Source organism: Cebidichthys violaceus, unplaced genomic scaffold (genome assembly GCF_023349555.1).
Source record: "Cebidichthys violaceus isolate CVI_PGR_0920_01 unplaced genomic scaffold, fCebVio1.0.p SCAF_7, whole genome shotgun sequence".
In the NCBI taxonomy this organism is placed as follows: Eukaryota; Metazoa; Chordata; class Actinopteri; order Perciformes; family Stichaeidae; genus Cebidichthys; species Cebidichthys violaceus.
This window is the reverse complement of record NW_027176927.1, coordinates 17,508,762-17,534,366: the sequence shown is the minus strand read 5'-3', so window position 1 is coordinate 17,534,366 and position 25,605 is coordinate 17,508,762. Positions and strand designations below refer to the sequence as shown.

The 25,605-nt window shown below is 46.0% G+C and overlaps 1 protein-coding gene across 1 annotated transcript; it reads left to right on the top strand.

The window, feature by feature from the left end:
- The first annotated feature begins 139 nt into the window (after positions 1-139).
- Positions 140-8,015, top strand: trmt11 (tRNA methyltransferase 11 homolog). The gene is made up of 13 exons (XM_068736383.1): positions 140-359; positions 1,042-1,107; positions 1,243-1,316; positions 1,469-1,550; positions 1,684-1,776; positions 1,885-2,019; positions 2,106-2,262; positions 2,423-2,503; positions 2,654-2,818; positions 3,003-3,075; positions 3,216-3,350; positions 6,083-6,203; positions 7,716-8,015. Exons 1-13 carry the CDS (start codon positions 282-284, stop codon positions 7,854-7,856), a joined length of 1,401 nt encoding a protein of 466 aa, XP_068592484.1. The 5' UTR covers positions 140-281; the 3' UTR covers positions 7,857-8,015.
- Positions 8,016-25,605: the final 17,590 nt, after the last annotated feature.

The following is a 25,605-nucleotide window of genomic DNA, read 5'->3' as shown; positions in this document are numbered from 1 at the left end:
GAGATCTGAGCAGCCAATCAGTGATCAGAGAGGGAGGTGCCGGTGAAGCAAAGCAGATTACAGCCTCGAGGAGTTCATCCTCGCACGTAAGAGCAGACGAGATGAGATAACGCTGCTTATTAGTGACATGTTATTGTTTTAGTGAATACAAACGAACAATAATTAGTTGAACAGAAATGAAAGATAATATCATTCTTCTCCATTTATGGTAATTTGCTCCCCACGCGGTACTACTTCACAGCCCGGTTTCAAGCCGGACGTATTTTGAATCCGCAACAAACATGGCGGCCTCCAACAGTCGATCATGCCTCCAGTACCTCTTGCATCTTGCCCAAGATAATCTGGATTTCAGATTGCCGGTAACCTTTATAAACTACTATCACGTTCTGTCGCGCGCTGGTCGTGGATGTTTGAAATGAATTGGTGGAATGTGGCGGACAGGACGCCCTCCTCGCGCTGCGTTAGCTAGCGTTAGCGTTAGTTAGAGTGGATCGATTCAGGCTTTGGTTTCATGTGACAATTTACCAATGTGTTATCACATGATAATAACAACACAATAACACTTCACGTATCCACCTGCACCTCCGTCGACATGGTGACACGCCTGATCTCTAGCTTCTCCATCATACATATAACCACGTGAACAGGACCAGTACGCTGGTTAGCACACATGGACCTGTGGACACACTTTATAAATACGTTATAGACAGATTCAACGGAATTGCATTGCTAGGCAACAGCTTGGGTCCATGTTGACTTCCTGTCAGCTGATGGTATTCATATACTCTGCAACAGGAAATAAACTGGGACACGTGGCATGTTTACGTTTACAACTGTGAATTGGGCTATTTTTAGATTTAAACTGTTAATAAGCAGAATCACGTTCACTCGTTTTTAAACGTGATCCTGTGGCATCGTAGTCATCCTACAGGGATCCGCACTGACTCTACACATGAAGATGAACTCATTGTTCATGAGCTCATTCTGTGAGAACAAGACTATAATTATGCATATTCGTGATTCATGTGCTCATTCACGCAGGAGATCAAGGCCTTGCTCGCGCTCAGAGGAAAACCATTCCATCCGAGTGGAAACTTCCAAGAAAAGGTTTGCAAGTCAAACTATTTACCCAACTGCTGTGTAATAAAATGATTGGCTGTCATCATCGCTGATGTGATGGCAACCTCACCAGAAGGTTTCTGTTCCACAAAGTCTCTCATGTTCTCGCCTCTTTGTCTGCAGACTCCGTTCTGGTGTCTGGACGGTTTGTCCGAGGGGGACGTCCGCGGCGTCATGGCCAGATCTGTTTGTGCAAAGTGAGTGTTGTAGCTTTTGGGGGAAGGTGGGCGATGGTTGACATGCCGCATATATTCCCGTCCATTTGAATCCGTGCCTTGCTGCTCTGGTGATGTTTCTCGGCTACAGTGGCTGAAGTGACGCTGTGGTTCATGTTGCATTACCCTTGCAGGTCTGCTTTTGAACTTTGGGGCCACGGAGAAACGCACAGTGAACTCAGAACATCCCTCTTGAGCTACCCATTAGAGAACATGGTGTGTGATGCTGCTGTCTGTAGTCCTATTGCGATGGACAGGACCAGTCTCTGCAGTTCTAGAAAGTACTTTCATGTGAAACATGCAGAGTCTAAGCTTGTCTGTCTGTGCTCTTCCTCCTCATTCCCTCCAGTCACCGTTCATGCACAAAGACTCAACTTACAGAATCAACGTCTACACTTTCAACAAGACTCTGGAGTTTGCAGACAGAATCAAAAGGATTGATGTGAGCAGAATGCAGATGAACGAATGAATGAGCTCATGTAAAGACATGGAAATGTGTGTGTGTGTGTGTGTGTGTGTCCTCTTTGAACGGTCCGTCTCCTCCCACCAGGCGATGGAGTATCTTCCGTTCGAAGGAGCAGTGAGCCTGAAGAGCCCTCAGCACATCTTCTGTTTGCTGGAAGACTACGGCACGGACCCCAACGACATCCCCGAGCACCCGAACCACGTCTACTTCGGCCGATGGGTGAGATACCTTTGACTGTTTGTTCACGTTTGAAAGATAAAAGAGGCGATCTGCAACTTTCTCATCTTTACACGCGGCTGCACCAGATAGCGGACGGACAACGTGAGCTGATCCGCTCTCACAGTGTGAAGAACAGACACTTCATAGGGAACACCAGCATGGATGCCGGGCTCTCGTTCATCATGGCCAACCACGCCAAGGTCAATGAGAACGACCTCGTCTTTGACCCGTTTGTTGGCACAGGTGAGACAATCCAGTCGCTGACTCTCACTCACACACACACACACACACACACACACACACACACACACACACACACACACACACACACACACACACACACACACACAGAGTGTTGACGGTCACACACTGGAATGGGTCTTTGTCTCTTGGTCTGTTCTAGGGAGCCTGCTGGTAGCGTGTTCTCACTTTAGAGCCTACGTCTGCGGAACGGATATCGACTACAACACTATTCACGGCAGAGGTGAGTTCAGTCTGCTTAAGTTAGGATCGTGGCTTTAGCTTCTCCTTAAGTTCTGTTTTAATCCAAGCGTACGAATATTAGTCTGTGTTCAGAGCCTGCTTTGAATTTCAGACACTATCCAAATGTCCTAAACGTGCCGTTGTCTCTCAGGTCGCTCGAGCCGTAAAAACCAGACGTGGCGCGGACCGGATGAGAACATCAGAGCCAACCTGCGGCAGTACGGAACAGAGGAGATGTATTTAGACGTGATGGTGTCTGACGCTTCCAAGCCTGTGTGGAGGGAGGCAGCTCTGTTTGACGCCATCATCACTGATCGTAGGTCCTAAGTTCCTTCTTGTCATCCATGTGTCTGTAGCTTCTGTGATTCCTGCAGGTCACTTTAAAACAAAACTTCAGTGAAGCAGCAAACGTGTGCTCCAGCTACATGTGTGCGGTCTATTCATCTCATGAGAGGATCATCTCTGTCCTTCTTGTTCTTGTGTGGTCCTTCTGACGTCAGCTCCCTACGGTATCAGAGAGTCCACAAGGAGAACGGGTTCCCACAAAGATGTTACGAAACCCCCCGACGGCATGTGAGCACGCCTGACACTCTATGACATCATGACAGAATGTACCTTCATCTGTACAGTAGTCACATGTTATTCTGCTCTCTGCGGGTATCGTTGTCTGCTGCTCTGGTCTAAACCCGTTTGTGTTTATCCGATTCGTCCAGCTACACCGAGTCTCACGTCCCCGTCTCTCAGGCGTACCACCTGAGTGACATCTTCACGGATCTGTTGAACTTCTCCGCCCACCACCTGGTCTTGGGTGGGAGGCTCGTCTATTGGCTGCCCGTCTACAGACCGGAGTGAGTATGCATACGCGTTGTACTGTGTCATCAGCTGATGATATAAAGGTCTTTTAATACGCAGAGTCTGCTGCTGTTGAAGAAAAGGCTTCGTGCATCAAGAGCAATGTTTCAGCACTAGATGTGAAGTGAACTTTGTCCTCATGGGCTTGTATTGGGAATCTTCAATTAATACTTTGTATCAATAGGGGGCAGACTCAAACCATGAACCAGAACTGCACCCAATAAATACACCTACAGCACTTCAATCTGTTGTTGGCCTAATTAGTTGCCTAGTTGCCAAACAACTTGAAGCAAAGCATCATTGATAATGTAAACATTTTATAAAATGTTCTAATGGCATATAATTAAATGAGTAGATGAGTGGTGAGGAAGTGTAGATGTCTGTTTGTTAATCAGTTGAGTATTAATCAGTTAGTTTATGAGCTGTTAGATGTTCTTAAATCCTACGGTTGTGCAGAGTTTCCCGGTAGCACGGTTCCATTCCCGCTCCTATGAAGCGTCATGCTGCGGGTGTAGCCACCTGTGTGGATGACGGTGTTTATACAGAACGGTATACAGGTGTGTTGAGGTTTCCCCACTCGTACAGCTGGCTCACAGCAAACCACAAAGGGCTCGCACTCTACAGGACGGCTCTTCTGAAACACAGCTGGGCATTGTCTAATGTTCTGTGCACTAGCAGAAAGTGAAGTGCAGGTGTTTGACTGTGAAGGTATGCGCCACAACAGACGGCGGCAGCAACGCTAGTTTGGGAAAGGAAAAGCCTGCAGGCCTGCAGCTCCGCCTGCTCACTGATCATAAGACCGGGAAGAGATGAGAGAATCATCCTCTGGCTTTCATACGTCTGTGAATGTGTGTGAGGGAAAGAGCAAACACAAACCTGTGCTCGTGTCCCCGTGTGTGTGTGTGTGTGTGTGTGTGTGTGTGTGTGTGTGTGTGTGTGTGTGTGTGTGTGTGTGTGTGTACATATGCGTGAATGTGTGTGGTCTTGTGTATGAGCCCATGCATACATGTGTGTCATCATGTTCACACATTTGTCTTTGCTACTCATCTACCGGCGCTCGACTCTGTGCTGCCAGAGCGCCGTGCCAAAATAAACGTCTGAGGTCAGGCAAGTCAGATATTTGAACTATCTGTCTCTGCAGTCTGTCTGACCTGTGTGTGTGTGTGTGTGTGTGTGTGTGTGTGTGTGTGTGTGTGTGTTTAAGGCCAGACGTAGCCTGTCTCCTGGGCTTAATCTGGGGCTCTACAGGGACGATATCGTGTTTCTGTCACCCCCACATACAGTATGTGTGTATCTGCGTTCATGGCTTTGATAGAAACAGTTGGGATTGTGTGTGTCTGCCTGTTCCATGAGAATAGGGAGACTGTGTGTGTGTGTGTGTGTGTGTGTGTGTGTGATGGTGACAGGTGACACACAGTCCCCTCAGCATAAGACGGCGTCTAGACCACGTTAGACCCTTTTAAGTTTCTCCCTGTAAAAAACTATATGGAGGAAAAACGTATGAAGACGGATGATGGAACATCAGTCATCACAGCCATTAAGTGTCCTAATTACAACGTAAACAAGTGAGGAGAAGAAACACAGTGGCTGTATCGTCGGGGGAGACGTATGAATGACATGTTTTCATTTGGTCGTCATTCTTTACTCCAGATTTCTTGACATCCCTCTCAATCCTCACCTATGACCCACTGGAGGGGTGTGGGGGTGTCTGCATCTACAGAGACCCTGTCCTCTACTTTTTACTGTTCTGTGTTTGTGATGTTCGTGATCTATAAGAACGTCGCAACCAGGTGACTGTAAGCACGCACGCAAGAGGAGGGGCCAACTTCAAAGGCCGTGTTTGCAAACCGACAAATCAAACTCATCGTGCGTTTAGCCTTTTATCAACATGCATCGTCACGGCAAAAAGTAAAGCATTGTTTCAGCTGGTGTGGTCTGGATGGTCAAAAGACTCTCGTGAGACTCGCTGCCCATCGGCCCATCGTTAGTATAGTATAGTTTCACAACTCTAGACCGGACTCATTAGTGTGAGACAAGTGAAGCCAGTGAGCTGCAGCATCCTTTACAAAGTCATCACCTCACAGAAAGAGAAGCTCCGAGGCGTCAAAGACATTAAAGTAGCTGAACAGAGCCGGCTCTCCTCTCCTCTAGGACCCCTGACTGGCAGCAGAGAACCATCACCTGGCTACGTCACCGCTAGTCACCATGACGACCAAACATCAGACAAACAGCGACGCGTAAACCTGGCTTTGAGTCGGACCGTTGCTACTTTGATGGCGGTTAGGGGAAAGTGCTACTGACACAAATATGCAAACACATACATCATCCTCCGTTAATAGGCCCTGACCTGGCCTGGCTGCTGATGACAGAGCCAGCGGTCGACCCGTCAGCTCAGAGTCACTTTTTCCACCTTCGTCTCTGCACAGAATGAGCCGCGTTAGCTCCACCAGCCGGGGTTACACTGCGCTGGGAGAATATTTAACGATTTGATGGGTGAGGGAGAACGGAAAGACACTATCGTTCTGACAGGATCAGCCTCCGTCTGTCTCCCAGCAGGCTTCTTTATGGCCTCCAGATATCAGTATAGACAAGAGGAGGTGCATGGTCTTCACCAGGGCCTTAAACATGCCTCTCATCTAGCTCTCCAGGTCCAAACGGAGCTGCTCTACCTCTGTCTTTTCTGTCTTTCCGTCCCCGACGTGTAACTACGAGTGTGTCCTCTTGTCAGGTACTGTGAGGAGGTGGTGCCGCTTCACCCGTGTCTCCGTCTCCTCAGCAACTGTGAGCAGACGCTCTCCAGCCACACCTCACGACGCCTGATCACCATGGAGAAGATCAAGAAGCCCGAGGTGTGTTTCTCCTCCACAACAGTTCATTTTATATGAAACACTTTAGTTCACTGAATACCGTAGAGCAGTCCGCCTGTTGGATTAAACGAGCCGTAAATCAGTGACCTTGGGCTCTGGGGAATTTAAGAACTACTATTATCCTCCAAATAGACAAAATGATTGATATGTAATGGTATAAGTATGTGTCATGCAAGTGTATATAGTATGTGCATATGTGTATGTTTTCTACATGTCATCCCAATGGAAGAGATGGTGTCTGTCTGTCTGTCTGTCTGTCTGTGTTAAATCCTCAACATCTGGCTGTGATTGGCTCATTTATTTTATACTGGAACTCTAAATGGCTCAATCACACGTGTTATGAGACATAATCCATCTTTGGATCTGAAGTCTATTCCACTTCAAAAAACCCAAATTGCTCCCATAAAGGCCCCGTATGACACACACACACACACACACACACACACACACACACACACACACACACACACACACACACAGCTGTTTGATCTTATCTGACTGCTGTCTGTCTCAATCTGCACCTATTGGCACTCATCAGGGTTCACAGCTTGGTGTGTGTGTGTGTGTGTGTGTGTGTGTGTGTGTGTGTGTGTGTGTGTGTGTGTGTCTTTGATACATGCACACGTGTCCACACTGTTTCTGCGTTTTGACAATAATGGGCCTAATTGCTGTAGAATGTTTCCTGTTAAACATCTCTGGAGAATAATCTGTTCTCATTTATTGGGTGTGACAAAATGCGTTTGGTGGCCATAAATGACTTGTTATCCAAATGAGATTGACGGACTTTATTTCTACTGTTTCCAGTTGTTTGTAGTTAACTCCCTCTGCCCTTATTAATGTGGGGTCACCACTACGTTGTCAGTCTTGTTGCCCAGAGTCTTCCTTCAGTCATGCAGACTGTTTTCAGGTCACATGGCAGCATGGGATAGCAGAGGAGAGGTGCTGCTGACAAATTACAGGCCCAGCATTGGAGTCATCACTCCCAACTCAACTCACCTCATTATTCCTCCACCCAGCATCGCTCTTCATCCCTTCATCCCTCCGTTGACCAGCAGCTACCTTACAGCCCAGACGAACTGTTTAACTGAAGAGATTCATAACAGTTCATATACATTGTTAATATATACAGGCTCAGTCCTGTTCTAATGCAAACATGGAAAAAGTCCTGTGACGCTAATACACTGACATGTAGTGGGAGTTGTTTCATTGACCGGAAATATGGAAGAGCTGCTTCAACTTTTGCATCCAGATTTGTATTAATATGTATTAATTAATATGGTGTTATCAAGTGTTTAGTCTCAGCACACGCTGCATTTGAGAGGGGCAAAGCATTAACGGGTAGCTCCAGATTTATTTTTCTCTAGCTGTATATTTGAATGGCAGAAGTCAAATACCTGTATTCCACCGTCTAGAACGTGGCTAAATGCTGTAAGAAGTTCTCTCAGCACTTTTCGTCAGTTCAATACAGTAACCTCTACATTCGTCTCCTTGCAGGAATTTGACAGCTTGGCTCAACCTGCAGACACACGTTTCAGTCCTTACCAGGGACACAACGCCTTCAGAGAAAAGTACTTCAGTGGACTGAACAAGAGGGGTGCCAAGGAGGACAACAAAGCTGCCGTCAATGGAGAGTGACGAGAGTCTTTGTAGGAGAGAAACACGCTGCAGAACGACGGGAACGAACTGATCACTTATTTGTTATACTTTTAATTTTTCTAAACTTTTCACATTATTTTAATTATGATTCTTTATATGCCTGAACTTATTGCTTTGCAAATAAATTGATAAAACAAGGGTCCTTTACTGAGTGCTGACTATTTAAACTACACAGACAGTTACTGCAAGACAGACAGTTACTGAACAGACAGTTACTGCAAGACAGACAGTTACTGCAAGACAGACAGTTACTGAACAGTTACTACACAGACAGTTACTGCAAGACAGACAGTTACTGAACAGACAGTTACTGAACAGACAGTTACTGAACAGTTACTACACAGACAGTTACTACACAGACAGTTACTGAACAGACAGTTACTGCAAGACAGACAGTTACTACACAGACAGTTACTGAACAGACAGTTACTACACAGACAGTTACTGAACAGACAGTTACTGCAAGACAGACAGTTACTGAACAGACAGTTACTACAAGACAGTTACTGAACAGACAGTTACTACACAGACAGTTACTGAACAGACAGTTACTGAACAGTTACTACACAGACAGTTACTGAACAGACAGTTACTGAACAGACAGTTACTACACAGACAGTTACTACACAGACAGTTACTGAACAGACAGTTACTGCAAGACAGACAGTTACTGAACAGACAGTTACTGAACAGTTACTACACAGACAGTTACTACACAGACAGTTACTGAACAGACAGTTACTACACAGACAGTTACTACACAGACAGTTACAGACAGTTACTACAAGACAGTTACTACTACAGACAGTTACTACAAGACAGTTACTGCACAGACAGTTACTGCACAGACAGTTACTACAAGACAGTTACTGCACAGACAGTTACCACAAGACAGTTACTACAAGACAGTTACTACACAGTTACAGACAGTTACTACAAGACAGTTACTACTACACAGACAGTTACAGACAGTTACTGAACAGACAGTTACTACACAGACAGTTACTGAACAGACAGTTACTACACAGACAGTTACTACAAGACAGTTACTGCACAGACAGTTACTGCACAGACAGTTACTACACAGACAGTTACTACACAGACAGTTACTACAAGACAGTTACTGCACAGACAGTTACCACAAGACAGTTACTACAAGACAGTTACTACACAGACAGTTACAGACAGTTACTACAAGACAGTTACTACTACACAGACAGTTACAGACAGTTACTACAAGACAGACAGTTACTGAACAGACAGTTACTACAAGACAGTTACTACAAGACAGTTACTACACAGACAGTTACTACAAGACAGACAGTTACTACACAGACAGTTACAGACAGTTACTACAAGACAGTTACTACTACATAGACAGTTACTACAAGGCAGTTACTACAAGACAGTTACTGCACAGACAGTTACTGCACAGACAGTTACTACACGGACAGTTACTACACAGACAGTTACTACTACACAGACAGTTACTACACAGACAGTTACTTCACAGACAGTTACTGCACAGACGGCCGGAGCTACCCACTTTAAGATTCACAACGCCATCTTAGAACGCTATGGGTGACGTCACAGAGACTACAACTGTGTTTTACAGTCTACGCAGGAGAGGCTGCAGCTCAGTACAACAAAACACTGAATAAGACATGTTTACTCTCTTAAACTGAAAACACACTGTAGGTTAAAGTTCAAAGACAAAAAGACGGACACCAACCAAACTGGACCACGCCGTACAAAGTGACCAGTCAATCAGTGTGTAGCCCCGCCCTAAATCATCCCCTGCTTTATGGTCTGTTTGACTCTGAATGGACCATAATGTACTAAATGAACATCATGCTGTATTGAAGAAGACTGTAAACTAGAGATTGAGACCATAAACTCCTGTTTACAATGTTTACTGAGGGAATAAATCAAGAGAGAAGTAGAGTAATTTTAGACTAGACTTCTATACAACCAGAGGAGTCGCCCCCTGGTGGACACTAGAGAGAATGCAGGTTTAAGGCATTTTCGCATCGGCTACTCTTTTCAGAACCGGAGGTTGCCGTCTGCTCGGTAGCAGAGCCTGTATAGGAACAGAACGTAGAACTGCATCTAGAGCCACGGCCCTGCTTCATGCAGACATTAAGGCGGCGTGTTTAGGTGAGAGAGGCCTCCCGGTGCAGGCGAGATTCCAAACGACAGGGCGTCCCCATCTCGCCACACACCACTACGGTTAGTCAGCAGCTTTTGTTGTTTTCCAACCACAGTTTACATGCAGCCCGCTCATTATTCATCTCCTGGGAGCGGTGCAGCAGGCCTTTATGTACATTACCCCTTCGCTCTGTTTATCAGTTGGGCCTCTGCCTTTCCACCACCACTTCCCCGTTCGCCCCGCTTCACAGGGAGAGAGTTCCAGGCACCAGCACATGATACCCGGCTCACCATCGTTTGCGGTGCTCTGTGTTTACAGTTCCCACAGTGCCCTTTTGTTGTATATCATCATCAAGCAAAAATCAAATGATTCCACAAGACAGTTAGAGACTTCGCCTTTCTTTACTCGCCACTTCTGCCCTCTCTGCCGGGACATTTCATTCCACGTCACATGTAAATGAGTACCGTGTTTGCCACAACAGAAGAGCCCTCTGTGTCCAAGATGGTAGTTTAAACGCAGTCACTCTATTACTGGGTTTGACGAGTGCTGCGTGTGTGTTTGCTTTGCCACAATACAGTGATAAACCGTGTTCTCAAGAGCCCTTGGTCTCCAATGATGCAGGCTATAATTAGGGAGGGGGTTGGGGTTGGGGGGGGGGGGGGGGGGGGGGGGCTTCCTCTCTACAACGCGTAATGCTGTCCAGACCTCGTGGAAATTATGTTTGTGTGTGTGTGTGTGTGTGTGTGTGTGTGTGTGTACGTACTTGTAAGATCTGGTTTTGTTTTATGTTGGAAGCTAACTGCAGCAAGGCAGTTTCTGGTGTAATTCAGTGGCACTAAAGTGATTTGAGACCTAACCTGTAAAATACAGTAGACTGTTGGTTTGGTCTGGATCCTTAATTGCCTTTTTTACCATAATCTCTATTTATTTAATACTGTGGAATTGTAAAATGTATGTATTAAGTTGTATTTATACCAGCAGAGGCTCTATTCCTACTCCTTAATCACTCTCTGCCTCACCTCCACCAGTTCAGCCAGCCTCCTCTTCACCTCCTCACCTCCTCACCTCTGCCCTCACCTCCTCTCTCCTCTGTCATCTACAGGCCTCTCTGTTTCTCAAAGGGGAACTCCCTGTAGGAGGAGAGGGCCGCCGTTTTGGAACAATGGCTTCTGATTAAACTCCCCTCTGTCTCAAAGTGACCTTCAGACTGCTGAATCAGCTGGTACAATATGAGACACACACACACACACACACACACACACACACACACACACAACCAAAATATAACGATAAAAAACAACAAACATCAACTACCAGCCTTAAAAACAACCCACTGAAGAAGAGGACCAGTCAAAATGTCTGCACAAGAGAGAGACTTCATAGAGCACAGCTGGTATTCAGGAGTGTCCAAGTTTCTCTCTCACTCACACACACACACACACACACACACACACACACACACACACACACACACACACACACACACACGTGCGTGACTGAACATATGTGGCACAGGTGCAGTGCACCTGTCCGTAGCCAAGGGAGTTTAGACACCTGCAAGTCCTCCACCCCTTCTCGCCTTGCCGCCCCCGCCCTCAGGTCCCCGCCCTCAGGTCCCCCCCCCCCCCCCCCCCCCCCCCGCTTCCTCATCCACCCCGGGAAGCCCTCTGTAGCCCCTCAGTTGTCGATCGCGGTAAGGTGAGAGCCGCTATCTCAATGTCTGGGAGGAGAAGCACAGCAGAGCGAGAGAACATTATAGTGCAACAAATCACCACAGGAGTCCCTCCTCACACAGCCGAGTGAAAGTCAAACCGCGCTCAGAGTGAAGAGGACGAGGAAGAGGAGAGGAATGTATCCTGAGATTATAGGGTTGCCGTATTATTTTACAATCAAGGATTGCATCTTTTTCGAGCATCATTAACTTCAGTGCCACTAGATGACAGCCTTGAGCAGAGGATGCAGTCAGAGTGCTTCCCCTGGAGTCCCTGTGTGTGTATACTGTACTACAGCCTACAGACTGTTTGCCATACAATCAATGCTGCTCAGTGTGTAAACAAACAGTTCAGGGGCTAAGCGTTTGAAGTGATGGAGCTGTGGTTGAGAAAGTGCAGAGCAGCCTCCGAACGCACAACATCCTCTTTATAGATACTCGCCTGGAAGTGGTGAGGGTTGTTGGCCCGGGAAGTAAAGGGGGTGACTGAACGGCTTGTCACACAACTTCCTCATCCTTCCTCCACCTATCCACACCCCGTCCACAGCGACCTTATGTAACTGTGTTGTCATGATGCGAGGTCAAAGCAGAGTGCAGCTTGAGGAAGCGAAGCTACGGCTGCTCCTGCTTTACTCTCAATACATGCCCAGACATCACACTTTGTGGTTTGTGCAGCTGTCATTTTTCTCCAGAGCTCCTCACACATGTAAAATGACATGCTTTTCAGTGTGCCCATGTGATGATGCGTGTTTATGGGGTCGTCACACTTAGTACGACCGGAAAGAAGAGGGGGAGAAAAAACAAAAAAGTGTTGGACAGAGAGCAGCGAGGACAAACAGTCGATGTGTGCATCTGTGCCTCCTTCTGTGTTTATAGGGTATGTGTGTGTGGGTTCCTGCGGTTGTCAGTGCTGTTCTTCATTAATGAAAAGAAATCACTGGATGGCTCACTTACGCCCTTTTTTAATGACTCTTAACTGCCAAGTGGGCACACACACACACACACACACACACACACAACATGGCAAACATGGCTGTAGTGACACATTTCCTCTTCGACTCTTGCAAGGATCATAAAGCGCTTATGTCTCTAACTGGACCTGATATAAGACACCGGTGGGATGTACCGCAGCCATTATGAGAGCATTTCTTCATCTATTCGTACTTTTTCCGTAGCTTCCTGTTCAGGGACGCTGGGAGCCTATCCCAGGATGCATTGGGCTGAAGGCATGGAAACAACCTGGACAGGTTACTAGTCTGTCCTCGAGCAAATACAGACACACACCCTCACACTGACATTCACACTAATGAGTGAAATTTGAGGCTCCAGTCCCACCGGACTTTCATGTATTTGCAAAGCGGGAGGAAACTTTAGCTGCCAAAGGAAATATCTGAACACAGGAAGAACACCACAGAAAGGAAACATTAACATCCTCTGTGCTGAACACGATACATCTAGTTTATAGAACCTCCCCTCTGCATTATATCCCCATAGTTTCTTTTTATTCCTGAAGTCTTTATCTCTTCCACCTCCAGCCCATGTTGCACGCTCCCTGCATCCCCCACATCTTTCCTCTTCATGAGAAATTACATCTTTCGGCATGAGCCGCTCTGCCTCTCAACAGCGCAGAGTGCTGGTCTGCGCTGGGCTTAAATTTCAGCGATGCACCTCAGTGCCTCTTGAGAGGGTCTGATTGAGGTGTAGGGGTCCGGTGTGTGTGTGTGTGTGTGTGTGTGTGTGTGTACCGTGCGTCGGTATGAACTTGTGCCGATCACACCGACCGCTCTCACGGCCGTGTAGCTGAGTGGAATGTGTGGTCCATGGGGGTGGTGTGCGTTCGTCAGGGCCAGGATGCACGCATGATGCTCTGGGACCCGCGGAGACTATCGCACCCTTATCAGTGGCGGGTGGCTTTGTGAGGGGCCTCCTGGCTACCATCACACTCACACCTCCCCCTTCTGAGGTGAGGAGGGGGACCGACTGAGCCCAGCTCACCTGCATGCCTGGCTGTGCTTCTCTGTCAGCGCACGTCCATCTACACCGGGTTGATCTCTCTCACTTTGACGCTTTGCTTTTGTCTTGAGCCTTATTAACATTAAATGTAAGCCCGTTAAATGGAGCTATGGCCAGGATGTGGTTAGCTTATAAACATATAGCATCTATAAAGCTCACTAATCGGCACGTTACATTTTGAGTGTTGAATCGGTACAAAAAAACAAACGTAAAAAGGTGAATTTGTGGCGCTACATGTGCCGACGGTTCCGTGTTCATTGAGTGAAGTCTCTGCTCGCTGCGGGGAAAGCAGAACCCAATAACCACTACCTTAAACGTGTCTTTAGTATTCATACAACTTACTCATATTTACTTCTGATCTAGGAACTGGTGCATGTGAGAGTGCTTTTCTAACTTCATTTCACTCTCTGCTGGGCTGTGTAGCCAAAAACGGTCCTCGCCAGTATGTGACAGTGTGGAGCTCAAACCAAATAAACCCTGCAGATTTGAGTTAGTGCTCGTTCTTGTTGTTACAGCTTTTGGGTTTGGCGCAGGCCAGGACCAACACTGACTTTCATCCATGTAGCATTCAGAACGGCCCAAAGCTGTAACAACTTTCTTTTATATTGCACGGCAGCAAGGAGACGGACGCTGTGTCGCTGGTAGAATGTCTCTACGTTGTCTAGAAGTTCTTTAACGGGCATCTCAAGCTTCATATGTCTATTTACAACGTTTTAAAGGGAGATGTACTTATATCCAACTCAAGTAGTTTGTGAGACGTATTTAGGTCCTTTAGTTTCCCCGTTGAGCAACAACAGGCACAGGGCAAGAAAAGAGGCTCGAGGCCTTTAAATGGCCGACATACAATTAACTCTTCCGGGCAGATTAACACAAAAATACAACATTCTCAAGCAAACCACAAGAAATGCAGTTTATTTTTGTTCTTCTCCTCTTCCTGACTGTTTTTAAACAGTGTTGCTATGCTACCTCTTCCTGCCGTAACACCATAAACACTTTGCAGACCACAAAAGACCTGCTGGTGGCTCAGGGCTTGCTGGCTGGGCTGCCAGGTTGCTGGGATATACAGCACATATAAAATGCATATATACATTTGGCATGTTCAAATCTATAGGGTGTAATATGAGGCCGGTGGGAAGTGAGTTCCGTCTGTTTACGCTGTGTGTTTGGATATTGCATGATGAAGAGTTTGTTGCTGTGGTTTTTTATCTCATTCTTGCGTAGCTTTTGTTGAACATTTTGAGGTTTTATGAATGTAAATAAATAAAATGTGTGTTTGTGTAAGCTTCTGCGAGTGCAAGCAAAGAGCATGTTGGTGTGTGTGGGTGTGGCCTTGTGTTTGTTTGCCTGTGTGTGAGGACTTTGACTATCTGTACAGCTTATATCACGGGGGCTTTCCACAACGCCTGTCTCTCTCTGCTTGCAAACGTTCCCTCCAGCTCCCCCGACCTCCCCCGACCTCCACCTCTGGATTTCTCCCCCCTTACTTTTTACCTCCCACCTGACAGACTAATGCAGCAATTCAGCATCTGCCGTAAACCAGCGACCCGCCCCGGTAGTGTGAACACCACCGCTCTGTTGTGTTTGGGTTTGATTGGAATCGATGGTCACTTTGTGGCCCCAGGCTTTCTCCACATGTAGAGCAGATTAATTAAGAAATCGTTTAGACAATGAACCATGCATGGAGGATTGCTTTCAAAGTATTGCCACTACATGAATTGTGCGACAGTTTAAAGCATCAAACGGCCCTTCCTTTATTCTGCGATAGCTACGTATCATTCCAGCACATTCCCCAAAAGAGAAACGCATGGACCTTTTGCTTCTATACCTGCTTTGAATATTCCTCAAAAATCTGTTTTTCTCTTGCTAACACGGCAGGCAATGCACCACTGTCTGATGTTACCGCACGGCCATAAATACTCGAAGAACGTTCAGGCTCTGTTTGACCAACTAGCTTGACCTGTACACTTGTAGACGTTCATTCTGAGTTTTCTTACAGTTGTGTATAGGCTCCAGCCATCTACACACATCAAAGTCGATGGTTCCTCTGAGAACCGAGCCAGATGGTTCTGGATTCCAGCAACACAGCAGGATGTTAAGAGAGACATCATGAAGGTCTAAAGACAGGTGACAGATGAAAGCACACCATTGTGAAGGGCTTCTTGGAGCAATCATGTGATAATATATACTGTATACACATATATACTGTATATACATATATATATATATATACACATATATATATATATATATATATATATTGCAGTAAACTTCAGTCAGTGAGTAAAAAGCTTGAAACAACAAATGAAGTCCCTCTAATAGACCACTATTGAGCTCTCTAATTGCATGATACTGCACCACGAGCACAGTGTCCAGTAGTGCAAACAAAGAGGTGAGTCGCTCCCCTCAGTCGTTTCCTCACTTTGTGGACCGCTCTGGGAATGCAGTTTACCATAATCATCACGTACTTTGCCTTTTTACTCACCAGCCTCTTGGTGAGCCTGCAGAGAGGGAACTCTGACGAGCATAAGGTTTCAGAAAACCACAGTAGTGACTAGTGCGGTGATGGTTTGGTGCTAAAACTCACTGACATGTCAGTGGGTCTAGTGACCATCTGTGTTGCCAGTTAGAATTGGGCACATTTCTTGGCTGATGATAAAGACATTGTTAAAGCAGTATGGAAGTAGTCTTGATTTAAGGAGCTTTATCTCACCCTTTATGACACACTTAGCACCTCATCAGAACTTTCCAGACAGAGTTGTTGTAAAAAGGGATGATTGGAGGCTTGCCAACTGCAGCTATGGTGAGCATGAGTGGCAGGTGTTGGTGGGTGTTTCCACTGGCAACGGTTCCCAGTATGGTCCACGCTATACTGGGAACCGGCTGCTTCTGTTTTAAAAAAAACAAAAACACAAAGGCTTTGTGAAAGGTTGCTGCTTTCATGAGGCATGACGGAATTTAATGATGATGGCAGCCACGCTCTGCTTCTGTCTTTCAAGTTAACGGATATTTGAAGTTTGTTGGAAAACTTTTAGCGACAAAGCTAAATAGTCCAGGTTCACGCCGCACTGCTCCACACGTTCAGACCAATGTGGAAGGCACACAGGTGCTAGGTAATGGGAGGGAGCTTGGTGAGAAGCTCCTCTCTGACTTCATAAGCATTGAAGTCATTTTTCTTGAGATCTGCTCTCATTCAGTCAAACAAACGGAGCAGTTTCCCTTTTCGATGACTAATTGAAATGGCCTTGAGGGAACCTTTATTTTGAAGGAAGAAGAATAAGAGTGTGTCCTTCTTCCACCTCTCCAGCCTCGTGCCTCTCATCCCTCCCACCACTCTTCATCAAAGCTACATGTGCCCGCAGCGCAACACCGTGTTCGCCTCCAGCACTCGTTCATCATCATATACTGATTTCCAAAAAAGAACCATTTGTGTAATGAAAGCTCAAAGGGGAAATTGAGGGAAAAAAAATGTTTTAACCCGTAATAAAAAACAGACACGCCATGTAGGAGGCGAGGAGGCGACGTCTCATTTGCTGCCAGCGCTCCCCAAGGTGGTGGTGGTGGTGGGTGGGTGGGGGGGGGGGAAACGTTACATTATAAGGAATTAATTAAGGCTTGGATGCAAAGAGGGACCTTTAGACGCTCTCCGCTTTTATGAGGCTGCAAGCGAAACCAAACGCACCGTCGTTGGCTCGGCTCTGAACACTGAATGCTCTTGCACAACGGCAGCACCACCGGCTGCCACGTTCCCAGAACTGAGGCACATTTTTCCACCGTTCAGATGTCACCAAACAAATGCTGAGAATATATGTGCTCATTTCTCTGGAAAGAAGGTTAAGAGGAGGCAGAAAGGGTTATTCCGGTGACTGACGACTCAGGAGACTAGCAACTCATTTCACTCAAGTGACTCCTGAGTGACTAGCACCGCACATGACACACGAATGACTCACGAGTCACAAACGATGCGACAAACACGCCAACGTTGACTTTAGTGTCACATGGGGCATGGACAGCGGCCTCCTAGGTCAAAGTCCTGTGTTTGTTGGACCTCCCCTCCCCCGCCCTATGCGGACTGTCCAGCACTACGTGAGCTGCTACAGACGCTAAGGGTGCTTCCTTGCGTTAGCGTCGGATGCCGAGCTGCACTGACTAAGCTGCAGTACTGTGGGGAGTTGGGAGTGAGAACGAGTTGCTCACACACACGCATAACTAAAAGGTAGAAGTCATAAATATAGGATCCACCATAAGCGTCTTATCATTTTAGCCCGTGAGCTACACAGAGCATGATTGGGCCAGGTGGTGCATTAAATAAGTGATTAACTTAGGTAAATGAAAAACTTCTTTTATAACCGAGGTAATGCTAATCTTAACCATAAACAATGACATCATCCTTAATCTCATGGCATTGTTGTGCATTTTTCTACTGTTACCAAACGGCTAGAGCCGGCACCGGCTGTGACCGCACCCGTAGTCCTCCACCAGAAGCTACACACACGACGAGTATCTATTCCAGTGTCAGCCGAGTACCGAGAACAAAGACACACCAGCACCGTCTTCCTTTCTTTAGTTCCGTTCTTACAGCTCATCAGGACTTTTGTTTACTCCGTAACGATGTGACATGTAGCGAAGTACAAGTTAAAATAAGGATTCAAAATACTCAAAAAGCACACATTCTCCCTCCGTAATGTTGCCATCATGCATATGATCCTTGTTCATGCTTGCATCTTGCATTGTGTTACATGTTGAGTTTTGAACTAAGCGATGCTGCTCAGGGACGTGTAGAGAGGAGGAGCAGGTCGTCATCGTAAACGTGACGAACACGCGGTTGGGTCATTGCAAACAGATGTGCGGAAGTGTCTTCGTCCTGCATGGACTTTAAACGCTCTACCTCGGATAATCCTCAACAGGTGAGCAGTGTGTTCTCTTTAAGTGTTGCAAAGTTTGAGCAGCAGCCACAGCGTGTCTTAAATGAGAGAGTATGATGAACCCTGGTCAATCAAACCCATTTGACTCAAATAGCTAAATGAAATGCAACTAGACACAGTTGGCTTTGTGAAACACATTCCATAATGGGCATGAAATGCCCTCTAAAGTCCACGCCGTGCCTATTATTATACAGCAGAAGCTTTGAAGCCGCGATGAAGCGGACTACTGTGCTGTATTTCTTCTTGACACCCTCTTTAGCAGGGAAGCAGATCCAGCACATGTGCCGGCAATGAAAGCTCTGTGATTTAACACCCAGCTAACTGAAGGCGATGGTCGGTAATTGATCATTCACATCATTTATCCAGCATGAGGAACTTTCAGTTTGCAGTTGAGGGCACTGACAGTGGAGCTCAAACAGGGCTTTCGGATTACAAAAAATAAATGAAAGTGATAGAAGTGCCGAGACACCGACATTGGCATCAGCTACGCAACACATTTGTGTCTGAGGTAACGCACAAACAAACACATCATACCACGTCCTCCATGTGTGGCAGACCTCATTAGAGGAAAAACAAATCTGAGATGAAATCACTTGTTGGGCTCAGAAGAGGGACTTGTGGTGGATGTCTGGGCAAAGAAACAACGAAGAAACACTTTTCAGATTCCTTTGCTTTGGCTTATTTCCTTCTCTTTTTCCTGCTCTGGTGGCGTTGATACAACGGCATCATGGGGCAAAAATTATTGTAGCGTTGAGGTCGGAGGGTATAGAAACCTCAGATGCGTGTGAAGCTTGAGCTGCTTTACGTCTGAACCAGACAGAGGAAGAACCCGGATGATAGCGATCGGCACCGTTATGGTTCAGTTTAAACAGAACGAGTCTGTGGTTTTGAACAGGAGAGAGGCGACATCTCGCATGTTCAGATGTGTTTCCTTTGAATAACTTTAGGGTTGAATCACATCACATTTATGACAGCAGAGTTCGTTTTCAATGCTCAAAAACTAAACTGCATTCTCAGTTATGTTTCAAGGGAAGCGTATCTTCTCCCAGATTACGGTCACGTGTTTAAAGATGTGATTAACATTATGAATCTAACCAAAAAAAAACATTTTGCCACCTGAACTAAAGTTGCAGGACGTTTGCAGTGATGATCTGGTATGACAGACTCTCTGTGGACATCTGATTTAAAAGAAGAGCCGTCTTTGGCTATAACTGATCTATGAAGTCATCTCTTACATGCTTAGAAATTGATTCAACGTTAGAGTCTCGTCTGCTGGGATTATTAACTGCCTCTGCCTCTCATCAGTTACTGTGCATCGTCGTTGGACACTCTTGGAAGTCCTCAAAAGAACTTGGACAACAGAAGGCCTTGAACAGGGAGGAACCTACATTATGGACGTGGTTTATGTCATTCTAGATGCATATTCGAGAGCCGACGATGCCACAGATAGTGTCTCGGAAACTAAAGCACGCGTTGGATCAGACGAGGATCTGACTTCAAAGTTGCGGCCAAACTCTGTCATGACCGAATTTGTTCTCCGATCAAGTGGAAAACATTACCTCAGCTGCTGGGGTTCACAACAAGCAGCAACATTCATGACAGAAGACAAACCAGATCCACAGGTACTCAGACAGAGGAAGACTGTGTGTGTTTTATGTCTGAAGAGGGAGTATAAGAAATAAAAACTATTAGCGTATTACAGCTGTAACACGGCGTTACCTCTGTTACAGATCAGGCTTTAGATAGACCGAGTCTACAAGTGCAAACTGTCATTAAAGAGACAAATTGTGCAGAGATTTAAAAAAGACAGATCTGCAATTCAAACCCCAAATCCAACAAAGTGCTCACAGCATGATGTGCTGATCTAATGAGGCTAACATTGTATTCTTTCCATTTATTTCTTAATTCTTATTTTATTTATTTAGTCTTAATGTTGCCTCTGTAGCCATGAGGTGATATGCATGGATCAAAGAGAAAAAGGGAGCTACTGACATCGAGTCTGTATTTATGTAGATCATGAGATGATTGTACATGTTTTGGGGGGTGGTAATGTACTACTTAAAGGTATTTAAACATGCAGTATACTGTATGTTCTCGATGGATACTTTGTGGATACTTGACCCATCTGTACGGAGCACCAAGAGCAGAGATCCTGGTGAATTCAGTGTTTGCTTGGATGTTCACAGCAGTTCTCAAGCAACAGAAGGTTCGTCGGGTTCAACTTTATTTAACTTTAACAAAGCTTCATTTTAGCACAAAGTTGCTTTTGGGACAGCGGGCTGAGGACTGGTTTGTTTTCATAATCACATAAACACATCTGACCCGTATAACTCAGTCTGTCTGACACACTGATCTGTAGAAAGCACAGAGGCTTTGTGTCTGTTCAAGCTCGGTAAACACCGTTACGATTCTTTATCCATAGGCCAATTCAGAAAATGTCATCTACTTGATTCATTTTCAAAGTGAAGTCAGCACCAATCGGTTGCATTGCAACCTATATTTCTTTTTGAACACAAACAGCTAAATGCATTTTCGGTTCCACACATTAGAGGGTTAGGCATGCAGATATTTGAGCTTTGGTATGTCTTTGTGGTGCGTACAGCATGCATTGGCTGCTGCTACGAAGCACCTGGCATACCCACACTGTCATGCTAACAGGGCCTGACAGGTCTGCTTCATGCAGGTCCAGCAGAGGAAAACACTCTGAGATGGCTCTTAAATTATGATGAGTTGGCAGGTCATTACTCGTATCTCCATGGGACCCTTACATCAGTCAGATGAGCTACGAGCAGAAGGAGAACTTTAGCATTGCAAGGAAATCCATTTTAATAAGCCCACCTCCATGTTATGGAAGTTTATAAAGGCACACAAAATGAGTGATATAAGGGCTGCATGATTATGGCCAAAATGTCAAATCAATCAATATTGAGATCACGATTATTTACTGATTTTAGGGACAATATATTCCACGTTGTGCGTTGTTCCTCCACATCTTTGCAGTAAAATACAACTTTTTTTTCACAGCGCATCTCCGAGAAGCATCCGCAACACGAGGGAGCGCGTTTGAAGGGATGCCGCCGTGGCATGACGGCTCCCAAAACGCCAAAACATCTCGCCTGTTAGCGGAGGATCTATGAGTAGAGCACGCATTTTAAAACGTCAACATTGCAGTCAATCATTTTCACTGAATCATGATCAGGATTAATATTTGATTCATCTTGCAGCCCTCAGTGATGGACACTCTGTGTGTGTGTGGGTGTGTGTGTGTGTTTAATGTATTGTATGTGTGCACATATGTCTTTGCATTTTTTATGATCTCGTGTGTGTGCGCATGTGTGCGCATGCATTCGGTTCTCCCTAAGCCCCCCGTCTTTGATGTGTCCTCCCTGAGTTGAAAGGGTAACATGAGAACTCAGAACCCACAATGCTGCTCTCACCTGTGTCCTTTGATGATAGGACAGAGGCTAAGTAGACCAAACCATGGATGTCTCTGTCATGAAACACACACACACACACACACACACACACACACACACACACACACCCACAGAGAGAGAGAGAGAGATTCTCCATGACCTTTTATTGTGGTGAGTGCACAACTCAAACCAGTCCAGCTGCCTTTGTTGGCCGTGGCTCTGATGCGCTCCTGTTACGACGGTGGATGGATGGGTGTCATACAAAGGTGAAGTCTGTGCTCTCCTCTCTCCATCACTCAGCTCTGGCTGTAGGAGCCACTAAAAGCTCTGGAGAACAGTATTACTTCCAGACCGCTGCTGCTTCTCCATACGTCCCCCTACAGTGCACTGCTACTCTCTCCACTCTATGCCGTTACCTCAGCGAGTCCGTGTCTGTCCACGGCTGATAACGCATTCAAACGGCATCATATTTTGGGTGGCCAGTAAATGTGTTGACGTCAATATTTTCAAATCAACAGTTTTAGAAAATATAAGTTTTTTGTCCTTGGAGCTGCTGTATACGCTCAAACGCAAGTTGTCTCCATTGAACACGTTTTGAGGGGAAAACACAGATTTCCATGTTTCTATTGATTTAGATTAAAAACAGTGCTACGTGTATTTTACTTTGAAATCTCTATTACAATATCTTCACTTCAGATTTCAGGTGTTTTCACAGTCCACACATTAAAATGAGACCATCACAAGCTTTGGAGTATTTCTAATGGCCTGATAATTAAATTAAGAGTATGAAACCATTGAATGACGTTACATGCATTCAGCTTGTGATTGGCTTCCATACACACTGCTCTAAGAGACATGAGGTCCATTGTTCTTTGTTTTTGTCTTCCACTTATTATGAACAGCGTTGCTGTTGACGTGTGCAATACTAAATGAACCAGTAGTATTACTTACTTATGTGTTACACTTGTTCATCTCCTGCCATAGATCCACTGAGAAACACCTGACTGTAACTTCTGCTGAAGCACACTTTGTCTTCATTTTAGGGTTTGCTTGAGCGTTTATCAACTTAAGACTTTTTACTGTAGCAGAATATTGTCGTTCTCAAAAAGCTATTGATCACACTAACTTTACAAAGGTGCCCCAGTCTCTGCTGTGTACTGCAGATTAAGAACAAAAAGAACCGAAACACACCGTATCTCGTTCAACACACATTCACTCTCACAATATCTGTATTTGTAGTAAATCACACAAAATTGACACTTCATATGCGTCTGGTTTGCCCACAGGAGGGAGCAAAAGGGCCATTTCTAATCAACAACCCCCCCCCCATGTTACATGTAGGTGTGTAGCTACACAATCACACCTGCAAAGTTACATTTCTTTTCAGACAGTGGCCAGGGCGCTCTATCTCCAGCCATGTCCTCACATCACTACAGCGTCCTTATTAATCTACCTGGCTCTACTCAACACAGTTATTATGTCAATCTGTCGTATTTTACTGCTGTCGCAAACTGGGGTTAACGCTAGCTGATGGTCCCGTGTTCATAACGGTCGGACAGAGAGTGACGAGCTGACAGCAGGGATGAGGAGATCCTCTGTGGACAGGTGAACCAGATACCGGCTCAGGTCAGTACAAGGTCAGAGCACCGAGCGAGAGAAGAGATCTGTCTCTGTGTGTGTGTGTGTGTGTGTGTGTGTGGAGGGTAGTGCTTCCATGAGGTAACAACTCTTCCACACACACACACACACACACACACACACACACACACACACACACACACACACACACACACACCCGACATGTAGCCAGGCAGAAGCAACCCATTGTCCAGCCAAAGAGGCGCTGAGGGGTCCTGTCCTCCGGTCACTTCATCCCTGCCTCCGCCCCTCAGCGGGGGTGACAATGACCTCTGTCTGAAACAGAATAGGTGCTGCACCTGTGGAAGGAGGAGGTCCCGTGCAGGTTGGTTTGATTCTCTTCTCTTCTTTTACCCTCATCATCGATGTCATACAAACGGCAGACCACAGACCTCCCTATGTCGGGCCTGTTGCACAATTGAAGCATTTCTTTCTATTCATTTCAGATGATCTTTGGTTTTTGAGTATCCGTTTGAAAGTTTTGAATTGAATGGAAGGTTACTCATCCCTGTGGGAAAATAGGTGATTGTCAAAGGCTCTTCAGATGTTGAGGAAAGGAGGAATCCAACCTACATGCTGATGTTATGGTTCTGCACTTCAGGGTGATAGTTGGCTGTCCTGGGTTTGTACGTTTATTCTGTATTATGTATTCATGTATTCCTTGATCTACACTGACAACTACAGACACCAGGAAGTCTCTGCAGCAGCTTCCACAGTGAAGCTACAGTACTACCGAGTACAGTACTACTGACTACTACTACTGAGTACAGTACTACTGACTACTACTACTGAGTACAGTACTACTGTCAGTAGTCTGAAACCTGTCAGTTCCTGTCAGCCTGTCGAGACTCACTTATTGCACTGATAAATGACTAAATGAATTTGACCAGCCAAAACATGCACACATACATTAGACATTGAGGATGAAATCGAGGCAGCAAAATCAAATCAAATGTACCACCCACAGCAAGACACCCTCCTGCAGGCCAAACTCCCTCCACTGTCCCTATGCCAGCCCCCGTCTGTCTCCAGTGGCCCAGCCTGAACCAACAGATCTCTAATCCCAGGATCAGCTCTCATCGCCGGGTGACAGAGAGCAGGATCAGCCCTTCTCCAACCTCCAGGAACATCCAGTCCAACTCTCGTGGATTGGGCCACGCCACACATCGGCGACAGCGTGGGTTTGGGGGGGGGGGGGGGGGGGGGGGGACAGAGAGACGGACAGAGACGGACACCGACACGTGTCATATATTGTCTATTTAGTTAGAATGAAGGCGGCGGCTGCTATCTATTGACACCACTGTGTGCGTAGTTTGTCCGGGACAAGGTGGACCTGCTGTATGTGTCCTCTGCTCTCTAATGGGGAGCTCTGTTCCACACATCAATACTGTAGATCACCCTGCAACAACACACTGAGATGAACCACGTCACACACAGACGTCAGCTTACATCGGTCAAGCTCTGACTACAAGCTTTACCTGACTGATGACATGCAGAGCATTCACTCATACTTAAACATACTATATATATATATATATATATATATATATATATATATATATATACACATATACTATGAGAGCACAGACAAAAGCAAGGCAAGATTAGATTAGATTTCCAATATTAGGCAACCCAGTTCTCTCTTAACGGCCCTACAAGAAAGAGTTAATAGTTAATAATACCGGGCCGGTCAGCCCCCCTATTGCAGCGACAGCTGCTGTTAATCAGGAAGCTGTTGGAGCCGTCACGGGCCACGAAGGAGGGCGGTAGGCAGGCAGGGCAGGGCAGGGCAAGGCAAGGCCCTCTGAGCAGCGAGGGGTTGACTTTGGTAGCACTGTAGCATGACAAGATAACGCAACAGCACATCTGCTTAGTTTCA

Bases quoted from the DNA above. Each gene is read 5' to 3' on its own strand.
- trmt11 (XM_068736383.1), top strand. From the start codon at position 282: ATGGCGGCCTCCAACAGTCGATCATGCCTCCAGTACCTCTTGCATCTT. The intron at 360-1,041 runs GTAACCTTTATA...TCATTCACGCAG, and splicing joins ATCTGGATTTCAGATTGCCG to GAGATCAAGGCCTTGCTCGC. The intron at 2,020-2,105 runs GTGAGATACCTT...CGGCTGCACCAG, and splicing joins ACGTCTACTTCGGCCGATGG to ATAGCGGACGGACAACGTGA.